Here is an 18,920-nt window from a genome sequence, read left to right on the forward strand (position 1 = left end):
GGGGTCAGGTAGTCGGGCCATCTTCCATGGCTTTCCCAGGTGCATTAGCAGGAAGCTGGATCAGAAATGCAGTGGCTAAGACTCAAACTGGCACTGCAGTATGGAACGCTGGAGTTGCACGTGGCAACTTAACCTCTGTGCCACAACTCTGGCCCCTTATTACTTCTGGACCCATCATTTCAGGGTATTTTGCCCACACTGACCACCTTATTCTGTCTCTTACCCATGAACGTAGCAAACACATGAAGAAGCTTGAGCTACAGCAACTTCTTGCAGCACGTTCTTTATTCCGAGTAAGGCACATAAGCACATCACACCCAGCTCGCTCTGTGAAAACTGGCATTGCATGAGAAGTCCGCTATTAGTGACTGGGGAAGAAAGGGATGACTTTGCCCTAAGACGCTGATGCCAATCGGTGTCTGAGCCCTCAGGGAGCGCTGCCAAAGCTCAGAGATGCCAAAAAGCCCATGAGCCAACATCTCTATATGGAGGTCTAGTTAATTCCTGCTCTGGTCATGGCCATCACGTGCCATGGCATATGAGATGTCAGGATGACTGGAACAAAGACGTTCAGTTAGAGATTGTGGAATAGTGAGAAGGAGTTTGTGACTTTTATTCAAATTGTTCAAGGGGTCCACATTGTGGCACAGCAGGTAAAGCTTCAGCCTGTAATGCTGGCATCCCATATGGGTGCCAAGTCAAGTCCTGCCTGTTTCCCCTCTAATCCCTGGTAGTGGCCTGGGAAAGGCCACAAAGGATGGCCCAAGTGCTTGGGCCCCTGCCACCCATGTGGGAGACCCAGAAGAAGCTCCCGACTCCTGGCTTCGGCCTGGCCCAGTCCCTCCTGCTGCAGCCATTTGGGGGAATGAACCAGTGGATGGAAGATCTAACTGTGCCTTTCAAATAAATAAATAATATCTTAAAAATAGGTTGGGGGAACCGGTGCTGCGGCACAATGGGTTAACACCCTGGCCTGAAGCGCCGGCATCCCATATGGGTGCCGGTTCGATCCTGGCTGCTCCTCTTCCCATCCAGCTCTCTGCTGTGGCTTGGGAAAGCAGTGGAAGATGGCCCAAGTCTTTGGGCCCCTGCGCCCACATGGGAGACCCAGAAGAAGCTCCTGGCTCCTGGCTTCAGATCGGCGCAGCTCCGACTGTTGCGTCCATCTGGGGAATGAACCAGCAGATAGAAGACCTCTCTCTCTCTGCCTCTCCTCTCTCTGTGTAACTCTGACTTTCAAGTAAATAAATAAATAAATAGGTCAAATGAAGCTCAGGCATGTGGTGACTGTTGCCACTGTTACTGCACAATTCTCTGCTGTGCTGCTCTGTGCCCACGGAGAAGGCACAGGCATCATGTCTGCGTGTGTGTTGGGGACAAGGTGTCTCCCTGTCTACTTCTCTTTCATCTTGGCTGTTGCCCCTCAGTGAAGCCCATACTGGGCTGAAGACCTTCGTGGAGCCCAGAGATTTTTTAAGTTCTCAAGAATAAAGCCAGGCCTGGGACAGGCCACCGAAGCAGATGAACAGCAGTAATGAAACACATACAGGGGCTGGCACTGTGGTGCAGCGGGTTAACGGCCTGGCCTGAAGCGCCGGCATCCCATATGGGCGCCGGTTCGAGACCCAGCTGCTCCACTTCCGATCCAGCTCTATGCTATGGCCTGGGAAAGCAGTGGAGGATGGCCCACGTCCTTGGGCCCCTGCACCCGCATGGGAACCCTGGAAGAAGCTCCTTGTGCAGATCTGGCTGTTGTGGCCATCAGGGGAATGAACCAGTGGATGGAAGAACTCTCTCTCTCTCGCTCTCTCTCTCTGCTTCTCCCTCTCTCTGTGTAACTCTGAATTTCAAATAAATAAATCTTTAAAAAAAAAACATACAAAAGAGTTTTCAAATCGCTTTGTGCTTTCATAACAAACATGCAATAACCTTATTTAATCCTCAAGAAAACCCTAAGGAATGAGTTTTTACATTATTATGTTATTATTAACCCTATTACACAGGGGAGGGCACAGAGGGATACCTTGACAAGCAGGAGGCAGCACAAGGCAGGCACCTGGCTCGGTAAGCATGAATGAATGAAACACAAAAAGGAAGCAGCGAATGACCTGGGACCCACACCCCGTTCTTGGGACATGAACTCCACGCTCTCCAGGTTTCCAAGCCACCTTCTGCGAACTTCTCTGCTGCTCCCACACCTCCTGGATGGGTGCCCCGGGGTCCTCGCCAAGGAGACGAAGCAGCTTTCAAGTATCACCTCTTTGTTCTGCAGATGTGAAATTTACGTCTTGGAATTCCAAGAAGGAAAATAATGGCATTTTATTTCATTGGCCTTTAAAAATATGCTCTGTTCCAAAAGGCTGAATCTATAAACATTACTGGAAATGTGGGAGTGGACGCCAGGAATTCCTAGGCTCCGTGTCTGCCCGGCCAGGATATGGCTGCTGCTCCTGTAGATTACGGGTTGAGAAATATTGCTATTGGACACTGGCTGGAAATTTTAAGCGCCTTGAAAATATGACTCCATTAGGAGAGTCTTGACAAGAGACTTGGGCAGCTTTACGTTTTTTTCTATCAACCCCTCCTTTGTGGCACGGCCAGAAGCCTTGCCACGGAACGCTTGCAGTATTTTTTCTGCTGGATTAATCTCTAGAGTATCCTGAAATTTCCTCAAGTTGTCCTTCCGTGAAGTGGACCAGAGGATTAAAAAAGGTAACAGACATTTCCAGTCTGGGTTTTAATGCTCCCACGAAGGAGCCGCAGGCAGATTGCGTGCATTTCAATTCCAGATTGCCCCGGAGTGGCACAGGAGGAGGAATGAACTGTTTAATCTGATTCTTGCCTGGCCTGTTCTTTCTTTGGGAATCAGAAAAGATCTTCAACTTGATTCAGGCTTTCCTTTTTGATTTATAAATGTTGGGGTGTTTTGCTTGTTTGATGTGTTTTCATCTACTTGAAATGCTGAGCAACAGAGAGATCTTCTATCCATTGGTTTAATGCCCACAGGGTTTGGTTAGTCCAAAACCAAGAGCCTGGAATGCAGTCTGGGTCTCCCATATAAGCAGCAGGGACCCAAGCACTTTAGCCATCACCTACCACCTCCCAGGATGCACTAGCAGGAAGCCAGATCTTAAGTGGAGGAGCCAGGAATTGAACAGGCACTACAACATGGGATGCGCGCTTCCCAGGTGGCAGCTGAAGCCGCTGTCCACCATGCCTGTCCCTGGACCAGGCTTTTCAAAAGCGGCAAGCTAGTGATTCCCTCTGCACATCTCTTAGTGTTTCTTGGAGAATGATAATGATGATCTTATTAAGCTACCAAGAGCACAAACATTGCAATGCAAGGTGAAGAATCCAGTTGGAATGGTAATTAGCTTAGTGAAGGCTGCATGCTCTCTCCAAAAATAACCAACTGGTAAAGACTTTCCTGAATCAACTGGAGGTGCTAATTATACCACTTGATTTTATCCATTTTACATGATCCAAAAGAAATAATTGCTTAAGCTAATTATATCTGTAAAGAAAAAGTGCATTGAGGGAGGGGAGGGAGATAGGGAAGCTAAACCCAGGGTGTGAAAGCCCAAGGAGAAAGAAGGGACGATGGAAATATTTTTTTTTTCTTTTTTCTTTTTTAGATTGATAAATTCAAGTTCACTACTTAGAACTACAGTGTATATAGGAATCTTGTCTGTGGAAAAGGTACAAACTTGAGATTCCAAAATTTCCTGCCTGCTCCAGCAGCTTTCTGTGGAATACATACAATTCACATTTTCTTGGCAAAGAGGAGAAAATGTTAAGTAACCATGAGGCTCCCAAAATGCTATGCCAAAGGTCTCTGTCTATATTATAAACTTTTAATCTTCACTTTAATAGCTTTTAGAATGTAAACACTAAGTAAAAGCTCAGTTCTTTGACCAAATAATTTGTTTCAATTAATTACATTTACTTGAAAGGCAGAGTGACAGAGATCTCTCACGTTCAGGCTTACTCCCCAAATGCCTGCAACTGCCAGAGCTGGGCCAGGCTGAGGCTTAGCGGCTGGCTCTCAATCCGGGTCTCCCATGTGGATGGCAGGGACCCAAGTACTTGAGCCATCAACTCTCAGGGTGTGTATTAGCAGGAAGCTGGATTTAGGAGTGGAGCTGGGACTTGAACCCACGCACTCTGATATGGGACGCATGCATCTCAAGCAGCAGCTTAACTGTTATGCCAGGGGCCAGCGCTGTGGCGCAGCAGGTTAACACCCTGACCTGAAGTGCCGGCATCCCATATGGGTGCCAGTTCTACTCCCGGCTGCTCCACTTCCGATCCAGCTCTCTGCTATGGCCTCAGAAAGCAGTGGAAGATGGCCCAAGTCCTTGGGCCCCTGCACCCACGTGGGAGACCTGGAAGAAGCTCCTGGCTCCTAGCTTCAGATTGGCGCAACTCCAGCCGTTGCAGCCAATTGGGGAGTGAACCATCAGATGGAAGACCTCTCTCTCTCTCTCTCTCTTTCTCCCTCTCTGCCTCTCCTCTCTCTGTGTAACTCTGACTTTCAAATAAATAAATCTTTAAAAAAAAAACCTGTTATGCCCACTGCCTGCCCCAAAGGCCATCATTTCTTATAGCACGTTGCACAGATTTGTTGAGTGTCTGAAGAGGAGGCTGGCTAGGATTCGTGTACATGCTGGACTTGATGTGCCTGATTAACAATAGACAGGAACATCTTAGTGCCTGGTAGATGGCGAACCTGTCCCCTCCTTTCAGCCTCCTACAGCCGGACTCCAAGATAGCATGGTGCACATCTGAAGGCAGCAAAGGGAGTGAGAAGACTCAAACAGGGAACCACACAGCTGCGGGCTGGAAGGGAGCAGCTTCGGTTAAGACACAATGTTCCTAAGTTGCCTGCTTTTGGCTGACAGATGCTCCTAGCTGGCTGATGTGCAAGTCTGTAACTTGCAAAGCGGGCTGGAAGGATGGCTGTGCTTGCCAAAACCAAAGCGAGTAGGAAGCTAGCAGACAGAGCTAAGAGATTTGGTGCCTTTTGTCGATTACTTTGAATCCTCCGCCTACCTTGGGACACCAAACTGGGACTGGGAAGAACTGTGTGGTTGCCGCGGTGCTGTTTGTACATCTGAATAATGTGGCTCTGGGTTACAGGGTAAAAATCCCACCATCTTAACAGCACCCTTCCAGTCCACCTTTACAGGGACCTACCCCTGGCCTTGTCAAACAGGTACCTTTAGACCAGTGGCTTTCACAATGTGTTCTCAGCACCAGCAGCCATCAGCCTCACCTGGGAGTTTGGTAGAAATATTCATTTTTAGGGGCCGGCACTGTGGTGCAGCAGGTTGAAGCCCTGGCCTGAAGCGTCGGCATCCCATAAGGGCGCCGGTTCAAGTCCCGGCTCCTCCTCTTCCAAACCAGCTCTCTGCTATCGCCTGAGAAAGCAGAAGATGGTCCAAGTCCTTGGGCCCCTGCACCCTCATGGGAGACCTGAAAGAAGCTCCTGGCTCCTGGCTTCAGATCGGCACAGCTCCGGCCGTTATGGCCATCTGGGGAGTGAACCAGTGGATGGAAGACCTCTCTCTCTCTCTCTACCTCCCGCTTTAACTCTGTCTTTCAAATAAATAAAATAAATCTTTAAAAAAATATATTTTTAAGGCCCAGACCTACTGAGTCAGAAATTCTGGAAGTGGAATCTCCAGACTGACTTCCATAGTGGCTTAACCAGTTTGCATTCCCACCAACAGTGGGTTAGTGTCCCTTTTTCCCCACATCCTCTCCTGCATCTATTGTTGGTAGATTTCCGAATCTGAGCCATTCTAACCGGGGTGAGGTGAAACCTCATTGTGGTTTTGATTTGCATTTCCCTGATTGCTAGTGATCTTGAACATTTTTTCATGTGTCTGTTGGCCATTTGGATTTCCTCTTTGGGAAGATGTCTGTTGAGATCTTTGGCCCATCTCTTAAGTGGGTTGTTTGTTTTGATGTTGTGGAGTTTCTTGATTTCTTTGTAGATTTTGGTTATCAACCCTTTATCTGTTGCGTAGTTTGCAAATATTTTTTTCACATTCTGTCGGTTTCCTATTCACTTTCCTGACTGTTTCTTTTGAAGTACAAAACTTCTCAATTTGATGCAATTCCAAGAAGTCTTTGCCAGTACCTATATCTCGCAGGGTTTCTCCAATGCTCTCTAATAATTTGATGGTGTCAACTTTTTAAAAAAATATCATGTAGGATCTCTGTCATTAATGTGCTGTACATTGTGATTTAATGTTATAACTAGTACTCCAACAGTATTTTTCACTTTGTGTTACTATGTGAGGGCAAACTGTTGAAGTCTTTACTTTATATATACTAAACTGATTTTTTGTATATAAAGAGAATTGAAAATGAATCTTGATGTGAATGGAAGGGGAGAGAGAGCGGGAAAGGGGAGGGTTGTGGGTGGGAGGGAAGTTATGGGGAGGGGGGAAGCCATTGTAATCCATAAGCTGTACTTTGGAAATTTATATTCATTAAATAAAAGCTTTAAAAAAAAAAAAAGAAATTCTGGAAGTGGGCCAGCAAGCACACCATGTGACTGTGGTACACAGCAGAGTTTGAGAACTACTGCTTTTATGTCAGGACAGTCAGGTGATCCATGGCCAGCAGGACATGTGAGACACAGCTGTTTATACAAGTGTGGGAGGAGAAAGAAGAGCAGAGAGAGCGATGCCCAGTGAAGGGTGCTGCCAAGGCAGGAACCACGCCGGATCACGGGGCACAGCGGGTGGCAGGAGGGCTGCTCACACGGAGGAAGACTCTGCTGTTGCTCAGCACGGGCCTGCTTTGCACGCAGCTCTCTGATCCTCCTCTGGAACTTTCTCATGGTCCCAGAGACAGGGAAAGAATGGAAAAATGGAAGTGGGCCTGAGGGTAGGGAAGAGGCAGGAGAGTGGGCTGAGCTCAGTAGACCGAACAGCTCTGAATCATGCCGAGTTGGAAGATTCCTTAGAAGTCACTAGTTCAGCCACCAAGAGATGATGGCTGCATCACCACCACCATCGTCATCATCCCCATCACCACCAAGGCACCGATAACTGAGTGGTCTCCCACGTGCCAAGGACCACGCTAGGCATTTCATGTTTGCAGCTCTAGTCCTCCCAACCTCCAGGTGAGCTTGATGGCGCTGCATCAGGGACATACCCAGGACCCAGGAAACCGAAGTTCTCCCAAGGTAAGGATCAGATGTGCAGTAGTGACTGCTGAAAAGAATTCCCATTCCCTTACCTGGAATCTGACCACATCACAACGTTTCTGCTGGTGCTTTCCACCCGCCCTGTGCCGAATACATGCAGCAACAAGGCGCTCCTTCCATCCTGGGGCAGTGCATCCTTGGGCTGCTAGAATGTTCTTTCCTGGTTCCCAAATACACTTCCTGGCAGGGTCTCCTCCCTGGTCTGGGAGTTGGCCCTGGTTCCACCTTATGACTCCACAGGGGGGTCTCATCCACACTTCACACCACCAGCTCTATCAGTCTGCAGAGTTTCAGGAACCCTCACTTAGGCTGCAGGGCCTGAGTCCCCTCCCCCACTCTGCCATGAGGATCTATATTCCTAAACAGCCACATCTCACAGAAGGTTGCCATGCTACTCTCAATGCTGCAAAGACTCCTGGGGTTTCTGTATTCATGCATCTGCAGGCACAGACCCGAATCAAAATACCTCATCATGACCGAAACATGCCAGAGAGCATAAAAGGCCCCAGAGCAACCAAATCTTAGGGCTACTAAGGGACCCCTCTTCTGATGTTTCCAAGATAAGCTTTCTCTGGACAATGACATGAATTGTGTGCTATCAACCTTTAGAAAGGCCAGCCATGGCCCCCCAGCCTGGGGTACTGGATTACAGCGTGTGGGTGGAAAATGGAATTTTAGAATCACGCACTATGAGCTCAAAGACTCCCTGAGCCCTTGGTGTGACTGGTGGAGACAGAGCTTGCCAGCCTCAGCCACAGCATGTGCGACTCTTACCCCGCAGCACCCTGGTCCGGGACCTTGAGGAAATCCAGGCTCTCTGGCGTCTGTGACACTCTGTCCGAGCCAGTGGACTGCTGCCGCGGCAAGGGTGGCCGGGCCATGGAAGTGTACAGGCTTCTCTGGTTGGACCTCTGGTTTCCAGGGATGTGGGGCTGTGGCTCAAACTGATTTTTGAGGACTCCATTCTGGTGGTATCCTAGAGAGAAGACGACAGAAGGAAATAAAGCTGAAAATTTCTGATCCCTTATGAAAAGTTCTCCAAATTTCTGCCATCTAAGAGTTCTAGACAAGAGTTATTTAACTTCTCCGGACCCATTTCTGCTAATAGCATTGGAGGATCGGAGCACTCACATTGTCCCCCCTTTCCCCCCAGCTTTACTGAGGTATCACTGACAAATAAAACAGCCCATCTGAAAGGTGTACAGTGTGATCCAGTTAATACACGGTCAGCTGCCCAGGAAGTGGCTGCAACACAGTAGGCCCTCAGCACACGCTCGCTGAACTTGACAATAGAATCCCCAGATGTTCAGGAATTCCAGGAAAGGTAAGCTCGTGGCGAGCTGGCAGGCACACACTTGGGTCTAAGACAAAATGCGAGGTTCTGACTCAGCAGGGCTGGCAGGCAGCTGTTTAAACAGCTCAACATCCATTTCCAAGGGGTCAGTCCTGGTGCCCTTGGCAGGAGCCTGCTGGGTGAGGTGGAGGGAGCAGTCCACACAGGCAAGGAAATGTGGCCACCCGGCTGGATCAGTCCAGATGAGCAAATTCTCTCAGCCAAGAGCACTTGTAGTCCAGGTTGCATCAGCCGAAAGGTAATGGATCCTGGTCACAGGTTCCAAACCACGGGTCTTGAAGAAGAGGGCATCGTTTTCCCAGGCTTTGAGGGAGCCCTTATCTCTTCTCCTGCTGATAGATCAGGGCAGAGTAGACAAGAACAAGACTCCCCGAGGCCCACTTCCAACCAAGGCGCGACCTTTAGCCAACAGAAGGAAGTAGGGGTTCATTCAGTCCTGGCTCTGCCTCTGCTCGCTGCACTGCTCCTGAGCAAGACTGGTGCTCTTGCAGTGTCAGGTTTGTTCATTAAAGAACAAGGAGGGGGCCAGCGCTGCGGCACAGGTTAAGCATCTGCCTATGGCACCAGCATCCCATGTGGGCGCTAGTTCGAGTCCTGGCTGCTCCAGTGCTGATCCAGCTTCCTGCTAATGCACCTGGGAAAGCAGCAGAGATGGTCCAAGTGTTTGGGCCCCGGCACACTCGTGGGAAACCCAGAAGATGCTCCCGGCTTCAGATCGGCCCAGCTCCAGCTGTTGTGGCCATCTGGGGAGTGACCCAGCAGATGGAAGACCTCTCTCTGCCTCTCCCTCTCTCTGTATGTAACTTTGCCTCTCATGGAAATAAGTAAGTCTTGAAAAAAACCAAAAAACAAAACAAAAAAACCAAGGAGATTGTTCCAGAGCCTACCTGGTCATTTCCAGCCTTGACATGCATTTTCTCTGTATCTCTGTGTCCTTATTATTGTAGTAGTGGGCTTTGCCCTCCCTAGTAATCACCTGTGGAGCTCCTACTGAGGCCCATAGTTTTCTGCAGGTGGAGCTCTCAAGAGGCTAGCTCTTCATCTAGTCTCCACCCCACATTTCCTCCTACAGGGCCCCCAGGCCAGGTCAGAACTAGGCATCGGGTCGGGGGAAAATGGCCTCTCCCTTCATCTCGTCCCAGTGAGGTCTGCGTGGGCTTTCCCCAGCGTCTGGGGAGGGGTGGGGCAGTGCGATCCCACTTGCTGCCAGGGAGAGGGGCAAGCCAGAGAGGACATGCCTGGGGCAGGGATGCCCAACCCAGGGCCGGCAGAGGGGTTGCTCCCCAAGCTGCTCCAGACCCACTGGTCCACAGTGCATTGAGAAATCAAGAGTCAGTATCTAGGGGGCCAGTGCTGTAGCGCAGCGGGTTAGGTCACCATCTGCAATGCTCGCATCCCACATCACAGAGCCAGTTTGAGTTCCCGCTGCTCTACTTCCAATCCAATTCCTTGCTAATACACCTGGGAAGGCAGAAGATGGCCCAAGTACTTGGGCCCCTGCCACCCATATTGGAGACTAGAAGAAGTTCCTGGTTTGTCCAGGCCCAGACCTGACTTGTCAAAGCCATTTGGGGAGTGAAACAGTAGATGGAAGACCTCTTTGTCTCTCTCTGTGCCTTTCAAATAACTAAATCTTAAAAAGAATATTAAAAAAAGGAGCTAGCATTTAGAAACATTCATGGCAGTTTGACAGCTATATTTTATGTCTATTGACTCTAATAATAAGAATTTTTGGCTTATATTTTGTATGTCTGTGAAATTCCAGTCTTCTAACTATTTCTATGTATTTTACAAAACTACAGTTTTGTGATGAACTGGAAATGTTTTCAAAAACTCAGAAAACAAAACAAAATCTTGGCCCTTAGTCTGAGAAGCGCTAATCCAACGAATTCAGGTCCTATGGCTTCATTTTATTCATGAAGAAACTGTCACTTCAAGAGACTGGGAGCCGCGCTCCGGGTCCCTCGGTGGCCTGGTTTGGCCTGAAGCTACTCTGGCCCACCTGACTGCGGGAAATGAGCTTTCCAGGGAGCCCTGGCCAGAGCAGAGAGTAATGCGATACTGCAACTGCTTCCTGCGGCTTCCTTTGTACTTGGATTTTCTTCCAAGATCGAGGAAGCAGGAGGAGAGCGAGCTGGGCCGAGCCAGGAGGGAGGCTGCAGAGACGAGAAGGAGTTCCCACCACTGGGCGCTGGCTTCTACGTGAGCGTGGCCAGGGGCTTCCAGAGCAGGAGACGCAAGAGCTGCTTTCACTGCCTGTCCTGGACACAGGTGTACACAGGATCTGAGACGAGAGCTCCCCAAAACCGCCCTCTTGGACCTGGAACCCTAAATTGACTAAATAGCCACCACTCTGGGAACAGCTTTTTGTGAACTGAATTTTGCTGAATGATGGGAAAACATGTCAATTTCCAAAGTGCTCTTGAAACATGAAACAGATGTGGAGGGACACAAAATCTTCAATTTATTCTGGCTTGTTGTTTACTGATCTGCAAGTTATCTTTTTATTTTCAGAAGAATGAGAAATATGAAAACAAAAAGGCCCCCCAAACCCCTCGTGACAATTTTAAAATTCTTTTAGAAATTTACTAATTTATTTGAAAGGCAGAGCGAGAAAGATAGAAAGAGAAAGAGAAAGAGAGAGAGGGAGAGAGAGAGAGAGAGAGAGAGAGAGATTTTCTGTCCACTGGTTCACTCCCCTAAAAAGCTACAACAGCCAGGAGGTTTGGGCCAGACTGGAGCCAGGAGCTCTATCTGCGTCTCCCACATCAGTGGCAGGGGCCAAGTACTTGGACCATTATCCACTGCCTTTGTGGGCACATTAGAAGGAAGCTGTATTGGAAGCAGAACAGCCAGGACTCCCACTGGCACTCCGAGATAGGATACTGGCATTGCAAGCTGTGGTTTAATCTACTGCGCCACAACACCAGCCTTGACTTTGAGGAACAGATCTTCTGGATTCTAACTAAGAATAAATTTTTCTGCCCACTCATTAAGCTGTTAACTAGTTGAAAAATACTGCAGAGGGATCTGCCTGGAGCTGGCTAGTGAGGGTGGGGTTAGACCCAACCAACTCCATTTCCATGAAGGCAGCATCCCACATCCTAAAACTGACAGCATTCAGTTGTCATGGAAGAAGAGTTCCTTTTGCTGATACGGATGCAGGACGATCTTCCTAAGGGGGTCATACAGATGCGTGATGAAACCCAGGTCGTTAGCGCAGTGACGGCTCAGTCTCACTCTCACTCTCACTTTTCCTAAGTTTGGGGGTCACGAGTAGGGCCAGTGTGTCAGAGGGAGGACACCTGGCACTGCAGCAGTCCGTGGCTGCATTCCCGTGCTAATGGGCTTCTTCCCATTCATAATGGACAATGCATGGGTCCAGATTTAGTGGCGTCAGTCATGGTGCACACGTGGCTCACCTGGGGGAAGAGGGGCAGCTCTCATGGGGTAGTTGGCGTTCTGAGTCCCACTGGAATAACCTCTGTTTTGGATGGTGTTCCTTCTGGTAGGACCTGAAATAAACAAGCAAGACAAAGTGAAAGTCAGCGCTACTTAGGGTTCCCATGGAAAACTTTAGGGAAGGGGATGGGTACAGAGGAGAAGGGACAGCCCATGGAAGTACGGTGCTGGAAGCCCCAGGGTGGGAGCGGCAAGAGCACATGTCCACAGAGGCACAGTTCTGCATCACTGGAGATGGTGGCTTTTCAAAGACAGACCGACCGTAGACACTGCAGACACAGGAGCGCCCAGTGTTAGCTCAGCACCTGGGCTCTGCACAGCGGACACCGGCTCCCAGCACAGTCCCGCACTGACTGCACACCTGCCTGCGAACGGAGCCCTTCACGCATGAGCTCGTGTGTACAGTTTGTCCACTGGGCACAGAGGCCACGAAGGGGAGAAGCAGATCTGCACGCTCCCCACGGACATGGAGGAACCAGGCGACACCCCTGCGGGCTGGAGTTAGGGCTGCGTCAGCAGGGCCAGGAGACATCTCTGAGAACAGTAGAAAGGTCTCAAGTGGGCCATGAAGGAGGGCAGGATAAGCAGCTGCAAGAGGGAAGCAGAGGGAATTTCTTGCAAAGAGAAGAACCGAAGAACACAGGAGGGTAAGAAGTGACCGAGCACATATGGCATCAAGCAAGGGAACAGCCCTGTGGGTCCTGGGAGGGGATGCTGGGCAAGCCAGCTGTGAGGGCCTAGGGCCAGGCACAGGGCTCCCTTTAGTATTGAGCCCACCCCTCCCCACCCAGGAGGGTGTAACCAACTACCCTGTTAGTCCATGTTCTGCTTTGGGCCTACTGAACACCCCATGCACCTTAGCGTGCCCCACTCTGTGCCCTGCGGTCTGAGCCCTGTGCATGGCTAGGCCTCTGCATGCCAGCTGGGTGTGGCCAACGGGAGGTGAAAGGCAGGAGACAGGAGTGCCAAGGACAGAGGGGCTGGGTACTGAGTGTGCCGGCCTCCTGTCTCCATCCTTAGCTCAACCCTTCTCTCCCTCTGCTGCTGCAGGTCTGCTGGCAATAATGCTGTCTTTTCCTGGGACCCTACTTGTTTCCCTCTACCCCCTACCTTTGATTTAAAAGTATCTTCAAGGCTGGGCTGTGGCTCAACAGGCTAATCCTCCGCCTTGCGGTGCCGGCACACCAGGTTCTAGTCCCAGTTGGGGCACCGGATTCTGTTCCGGTTGCCCCTCTTCCAGGCCAGCTCTCTGCTATGGCCCGGGAAGGCAGTGGAGGATGGCCCAAGTGCTTGGGCCCTGCACCCCATGGGAGACCAGGAGAAGCACCTGGCTCCTGCCTTCAGATCAGCGTGGTGCGCCGGCCGCAGTGCGCCGGTCGTGGCGGCCATTGGAGGGTGAACCAACGGCAAAGGAAGACCTTTCTCTCTGTCTCTCTCTCTCTCACTGTCCACTCCACCGGTCAAAAAAAAAAAAAAAAAGTATCTTCAAAAATGTCATTGAAATGCGCTATCCGATTAAGTGCCGACCAATACACACACACCAACGCTTCCCAAGTGGGTCCACACACATACAGATATGACAATATTAACTGGCATTGCACCAACATATCCGAGAGCACACCAATGCATAGCTCTGCAGACGGGTTTGATCAAAGCCTGTTTTATATGTGGCATCCTCTTCATTGATGGGCTATCTGTAGGGAATATGAATCCACAGCCCACGTGATGTTTCTGTTGTGTGCGTTATAAACGTAAGTTAGTAATGCCAGCCACGCTATTCAGAAAGTCTTCAGCTGCCCGTTTCCCTCGATGTTTCTCGGACCTGAAACGCCCCCTCCCGGCAGCAGCAGCTGTCCTGAGGTAGCCTCCCAGAGCTGGGCATGTACTGTCAGCATTTGGTCACAAGAGCGGGGTGTGGAGCAGCACGCCGCCGGAGGGCCCTGGGACACTTACGGGAGTTCTTGGGCAGCCCGGGTCCGATGCTGACCTGTAGCACTTTGTTACTGGGCTTGAGGATGGCCAGGTCACCGAAGCCTTGGTGGAACTGCACCTGCCGAGAGCCCCCAGCACTCCAGGGACCCCAGTTCTCCTTTTTCAACTTCAGTTCAAGCCTGCAGCAAGGGCACGTGATGAAATTAATGACCAGATCAGAACAACGGTACTCATGGGCCCCAGCAGGGCGTTCAGCTGCAGGGAAGGTGCGCCACACCGTGCGTAAACCTGGCCAGTGGGGACCAGGTGCAGGGCCCTGGGGGTGGGCACAGCAGTCACAGGTGTGGCGCAGCTGCCAGGTGACCACTGCGCCAGAAGCAGATGCCTCGGGGAGCAGCACCTGTGAGAACCCAGTTGCCCAGGGAGATGCCCTGCTCACTGGCCAGCATCACTTTGTCAGGTGGACTCAGAAGCAACTGTCAGAAGGGACAATTTCCAGGCCACATCTGCTGTGCCGTGTCACTGTGCTTTTCACTGGACCTTGTGGGGGAACCGAGAGATGCCAGGCACGAGGCGCCTGAGGGCACCTTGGCTTAGAACGTGACCACGATTTAACTGTGATCACATCGTCACCACCACTCCCCACACCCAGGGAGGGGACAAAAGCACGAGCCGCCAAGATCCAAGTAGAAGGGAAGTGTTCCCATTGTTCCCAATTCCCCAGCCAGTTTGAAATTTTCCCTAGCACATCTAGGCCTCCATTATGCAACCCATATTCTATTTAAGCTTATGTTTTCTCATGTTGCAACAAAGAAAAACCATTTTCAGTAGCTGTCTATTAGACACCTCCCTCATCGAGGCATTGAGGCTTGGTCTCAGCCTCATTCTTCTCAGCTGGAAGAAACAGATTGTATTTCCATTTCATAGATGGGGAAATTTAACAGGAAAAGCTAAATAACTCACACACAGCGAACAGGAGAGTAGAAATTCAACAGGATGCCTGTATCTGGTCCATTTGCCCATGTTGTCGGGCAGCGGAGACCCAGGCGGCGACCGCCCCCAGCCCCTAGGCTCCAGATGCCCCCACTCCGTCATCTCACCCGCTCCCTGCCTGACTGCACCTTCTGCTCGGCTAAATAAAAGCCTCTTCGTGGTGATTCATAAAGACGTGCCTTTCCCTGCCTCGCTTTGCTGGTCTTCATCTAAATCAGGAAACGCACCACTCTCTGAAGTTACTATTTCACAACCACCCAGCCTGTCTTCTGCAGCTGCTAATATATCCCTGGGGGGAAATTGAGGCACCCAGGGGTGGGAGCCAGTCAAACCCCATGCACCACCCCACCCCGCCCCCCACTTCCCCTCCTCCTGGCCTGAATCTCCGGGGCGAGCTCAAGGCCACTTTCTGCTCCGCTCAGCAGCGAGAGCCCCAGGTTCCGACTTACGTGTTGCTGAATTTCAGAGGTAGTTGCTTCTGAGTCTTCTCCTCGTATCGCTTTGCTAAGAGGCTTAAGAATTCAGTCTTGAAGACGGATTCAAGCAAACTGTCATACTCTTGCTCATGGAGGATGAAAATGTCGTCCTGCATGGTGCTGTAGAGAGAGTGGACAAACTTTATCACAGTGGCCCTGGGGTTCCTGCTTTACTCTGTGGCTCATTTAGCTAAAAGCTAGTACTAGGCTTCTATAGTTTTTTTTAATCATAAGTGATCATCTTTAAAACAAAACACAACCAGAATGAATCACATGATACAACTGCTAACATGTGCCCTTGAAGGAATTTGATAGCTCACCAAAAGCATAACCAGAATACCTCTCCCACGTGACTTTTAAGATACAGGGTTATTTATTTGAAAGTCAGATTGAGTGAGAGAGTGAAAGAGAGTGAGAGTGTGTGTGAGAAAGAGAGAGAGAGAGAGAGAGAGAGAGAGAGAGGATCTTCCATCCAATGGTTCACTCCCCAAATGGCCACTGGACCAGGTTGAAGCAGAAGCAGAAGTAGAGCAGCTCAGACTTGAACCAGCACCCGTATGGGATTCTGGGGTTGCAGGTGGCGGCTTCACCCACCCTGCCATGGCATTGGCCTCTGCTGTGTAATTTTTAAAGTCAGGACAATTTAGCCCATATAAAAAGAATCTTTTTTTTTTTTTTTGGACAGGCAGAGTGGATAGTGAGAGAGAGACAGAGAGGAAGTCTTCCTTTGCTGTTGGTTCACCCTCCAATGGCTGCCGCGGCCGGCTCACTGCGGCCGGCGTACCGCGCTGATCCGATGGCAGGAGCCAGGTGCTTCTCCTGGTCTCCCATGGGGTGCAGGGCCATCCTCCACTGCCTTCCCGGGCCATAGCAGAGAACTGGCCTGGAAGAGGGGCAACCGGGACAGAATCTGGCACCCCGACCGGGACTAGAACCCGGTGTGCTGGCGCTGCAAGCCGGAGGATTAGCCTGTTGAGCCACAGCGCCGGCCAAAAGAATCTATTTTCAAATTCTATATCCTTAAGATCCCAAAAACCCAGAATATTATTAATAGAATGTGACTGAAACTGAATAATTCCACGTAAGTTTCAAGGTGGTAGAATTTCTCTAGTTGTAGCTATTGTAATAAATTTGAACTTGAAGAACTGCAAGCTTGCTTATCAAAAGGGAAGCCAGCGTCCTGGATTTCAGAGGCACTCACTAAGAGCCTGCTGGCAATGGTTCGGCTTCTCCTGCCTGCCAGGCTGCTAGAATGTCCAGGTAGATCAAAGCACTGCGATACCCAAGGCAGGTGTACCAACAGCAAGCAAGCACACAACAGCACCTTCGATAACACATTTCTTCAGACAAGGGAAGGACACATCTTTGCAGGAATCACATGTCTGGGCAGCGTGGGGGACTGGGACAGTCATGCCTGCAGGTGAGAGTATATTCACAGATCCAAGGAACACAGGAGAGAGAGGCTGAGGCAAACCTAGCCCACACCAGACACTGTAGAGAGCAATAGCACCTATATAACTGAGGAGCCCTGTTTGCTAGGCACTGAGCCTCACTGCTCAGTGAATGAGGCCGCCAGCAAAGGCCACGTGATACCCAAGGATCTCCAAGCACCACTGTCAAATAATCAAGACAACCTTTCAACGGATGGCATTTTGTTTCCCGATTACGTGAATCGGCTTCAGTGCACTGACCAGGGTGATATTTTAATCTTTCCAAGTGCAGGACACACCCAAGAGGTGGTCCTTTTAAAATCCAGAGCCTAGTTGTACATCAAACTGGAGCCAAGCTCTGCTGCTGGTGTCTCTGGTACAAGTAGGATTCGTGTGGTTGAGACACAGCTGATGGCAAGGCAAGGGGAACAGGTGGTGGACTAGGGTATAAAGAATCTTTCAGACTGGGCGTGGATCCTCCATGCATAACTTGACTTCCTCATCATATCTATTTGTTTGTATTTACTTTAGAAGGAGAGAGACAGAGAGGCAGACAAAGCGGGCTCCCATCTGCTGATTTACTCCCCAGAGGCTCGCAATGGCCAGAGCCGTGCCAACGTGGAAGCTGGGAGCCAGGAATCAATTGAGGTCTCCCATGAAGGTGGCAAAAACCCCATCAGTTGAGCCATCACCACTGCTTTCCAGGGCCTGCATTGGCAAGAAGCCGGAATTGACAGCAGAGCCAGGACTCAAACTCGGGTATTCTGATGTGGGATGCAGGCTTTAAACTGTGTCTTAACCAATAAACTAAAGCCCACACCTTGAACTTCATCCATTTAAATGACAGCTCCTGCAGTCTGTGTTCAATCCACTGAAAATAACAAGGTAGGGTTAGGCCTTCGTTGGGACCACAGGTCCTCCTTCGACAGACAGCGCTGGTGGACTCTCTCCCAGGCCTATTGGGGACCTGCAGGCACAGCAACAGTCTCTCCGATGGTGCGGATATGTCCCCCTCCCCTACCTCTAACCTGTCTCTTAACTGTCAGTGTGGTAGAATTGAGAGGTGGGCGTCCCGGGTGGGTGACCAAGTCAGGACTGTGCATGAAAGAGGTGCAGTGGGGCCATCTGCCTCTTCTGCTATGTGAGGCCGCAGGAAGAAGTGTCCCCTCTGAAACAGAACGCCCATTGCCACAAACCAAAGCTACCTGTGCCTTGATGTTAAACCTCCAGCCTCCAGCACTGCGAGAAATAAGTTTTTGTTCTTTACAAACGACCCAGTCTTGGGCATTCTGCTATAGCAGCAGGGTAGACTAAGACAACTTCCTTCCGTGAGGTTCAGCCCGCCCCTCGGCTGCCCCACAGCAAAGGGGCCTGGTTATCCCCAGGAGGAATGGGGATCTCAGGCAGGGGCACAGCACAGTGGGACTCTAAGGTGCAGAGTGGCAGGACACACAGAGCACAGGGCAGGAATGGAGTTGCACCTGAGCAAAGGGACGTGGCCCTCTCCCAGCCCGGTTTTCAAAGAAGAGTGTGCCAAGAGTCTGCCTTAGAAGTCACAACACTCTACGGGCACTTGTGGATGAGTACTGGCCATTATGTTCTCTCAAGGCTGTTTTCAAACATCCCTTCTTCATAACCACACTTCTTGCCCACTCTTGAGATTGCAGTAACGTAGGCTTTGCTGTCGTAATGAAGCCCCTGACCATCAGTGGTTTAAACAGAGCATTTTCATCTATCACTAAACAGCGTGTGCAGAAGCAGTTCAGCGCCAACAGGCTGGCTCTCCAGTGCCTAGGAGACAAGGAACTTTAAAGGCATGACCAGGAAGTTACATAAGACACTTCTGGTCACACCCCATTGGCCAGAACTCAGTCACATGGTTATAGCTAGCTGCAAGGAAGCCTGGGAAATGTAGTCTTTTGCATAGGCTGCTAACGATATAAAAAGATAAGAATGGGCGCTGTGGGAGAGCTCACAATTTCCACTACATTTCCTTGTTCACAAACACTTCCAAAAGAAGGACTAAAATTTTTTCCAAAAAGTTGAGAAGA

At 50.3% G+C, this 18,920-nt stretch overlaps 1 protein-coding gene across 1 annotated transcript in view; it reads right to left on the reverse strand.

Moving 5' to 3' along the window:
* MYO1E (myosin IE) overlaps positions 1-18,920 on the reverse strand; it is a 226,331-nt gene that overhangs the window by 12,429 nt on the left and 194,982 nt on the right. The window contains exons 23-26 of the mRNA XM_062206033.1: positions 15,413-15,559; positions 13,992-14,149; positions 11,999-12,091; positions 7,997-8,198 (exon numbers count right to left, since the gene is read on the reverse strand). Coding sequence (XP_062062017.1) covers positions 7,997-8,198; positions 11,999-12,091; positions 13,992-14,149; positions 15,413-15,559 — 600 coding nt within the window. The remainder of the gene's footprint in view (positions 1-7,996; positions 8,199-11,998; positions 12,092-13,991; positions 14,150-15,412; positions 15,560-18,920) is intronic.

The sequence above is a fragment of the Lepus europaeus genome, chromosome 11 (genome assembly GCF_033115175.1).
Source record: "Lepus europaeus isolate LE1 chromosome 11, mLepTim1.pri, whole genome shotgun sequence".
In the NCBI taxonomy this organism is placed as follows: domain Eukaryota; kingdom Metazoa; phylum Chordata; class Mammalia; order Lagomorpha; family Leporidae; genus Lepus; species Lepus europaeus.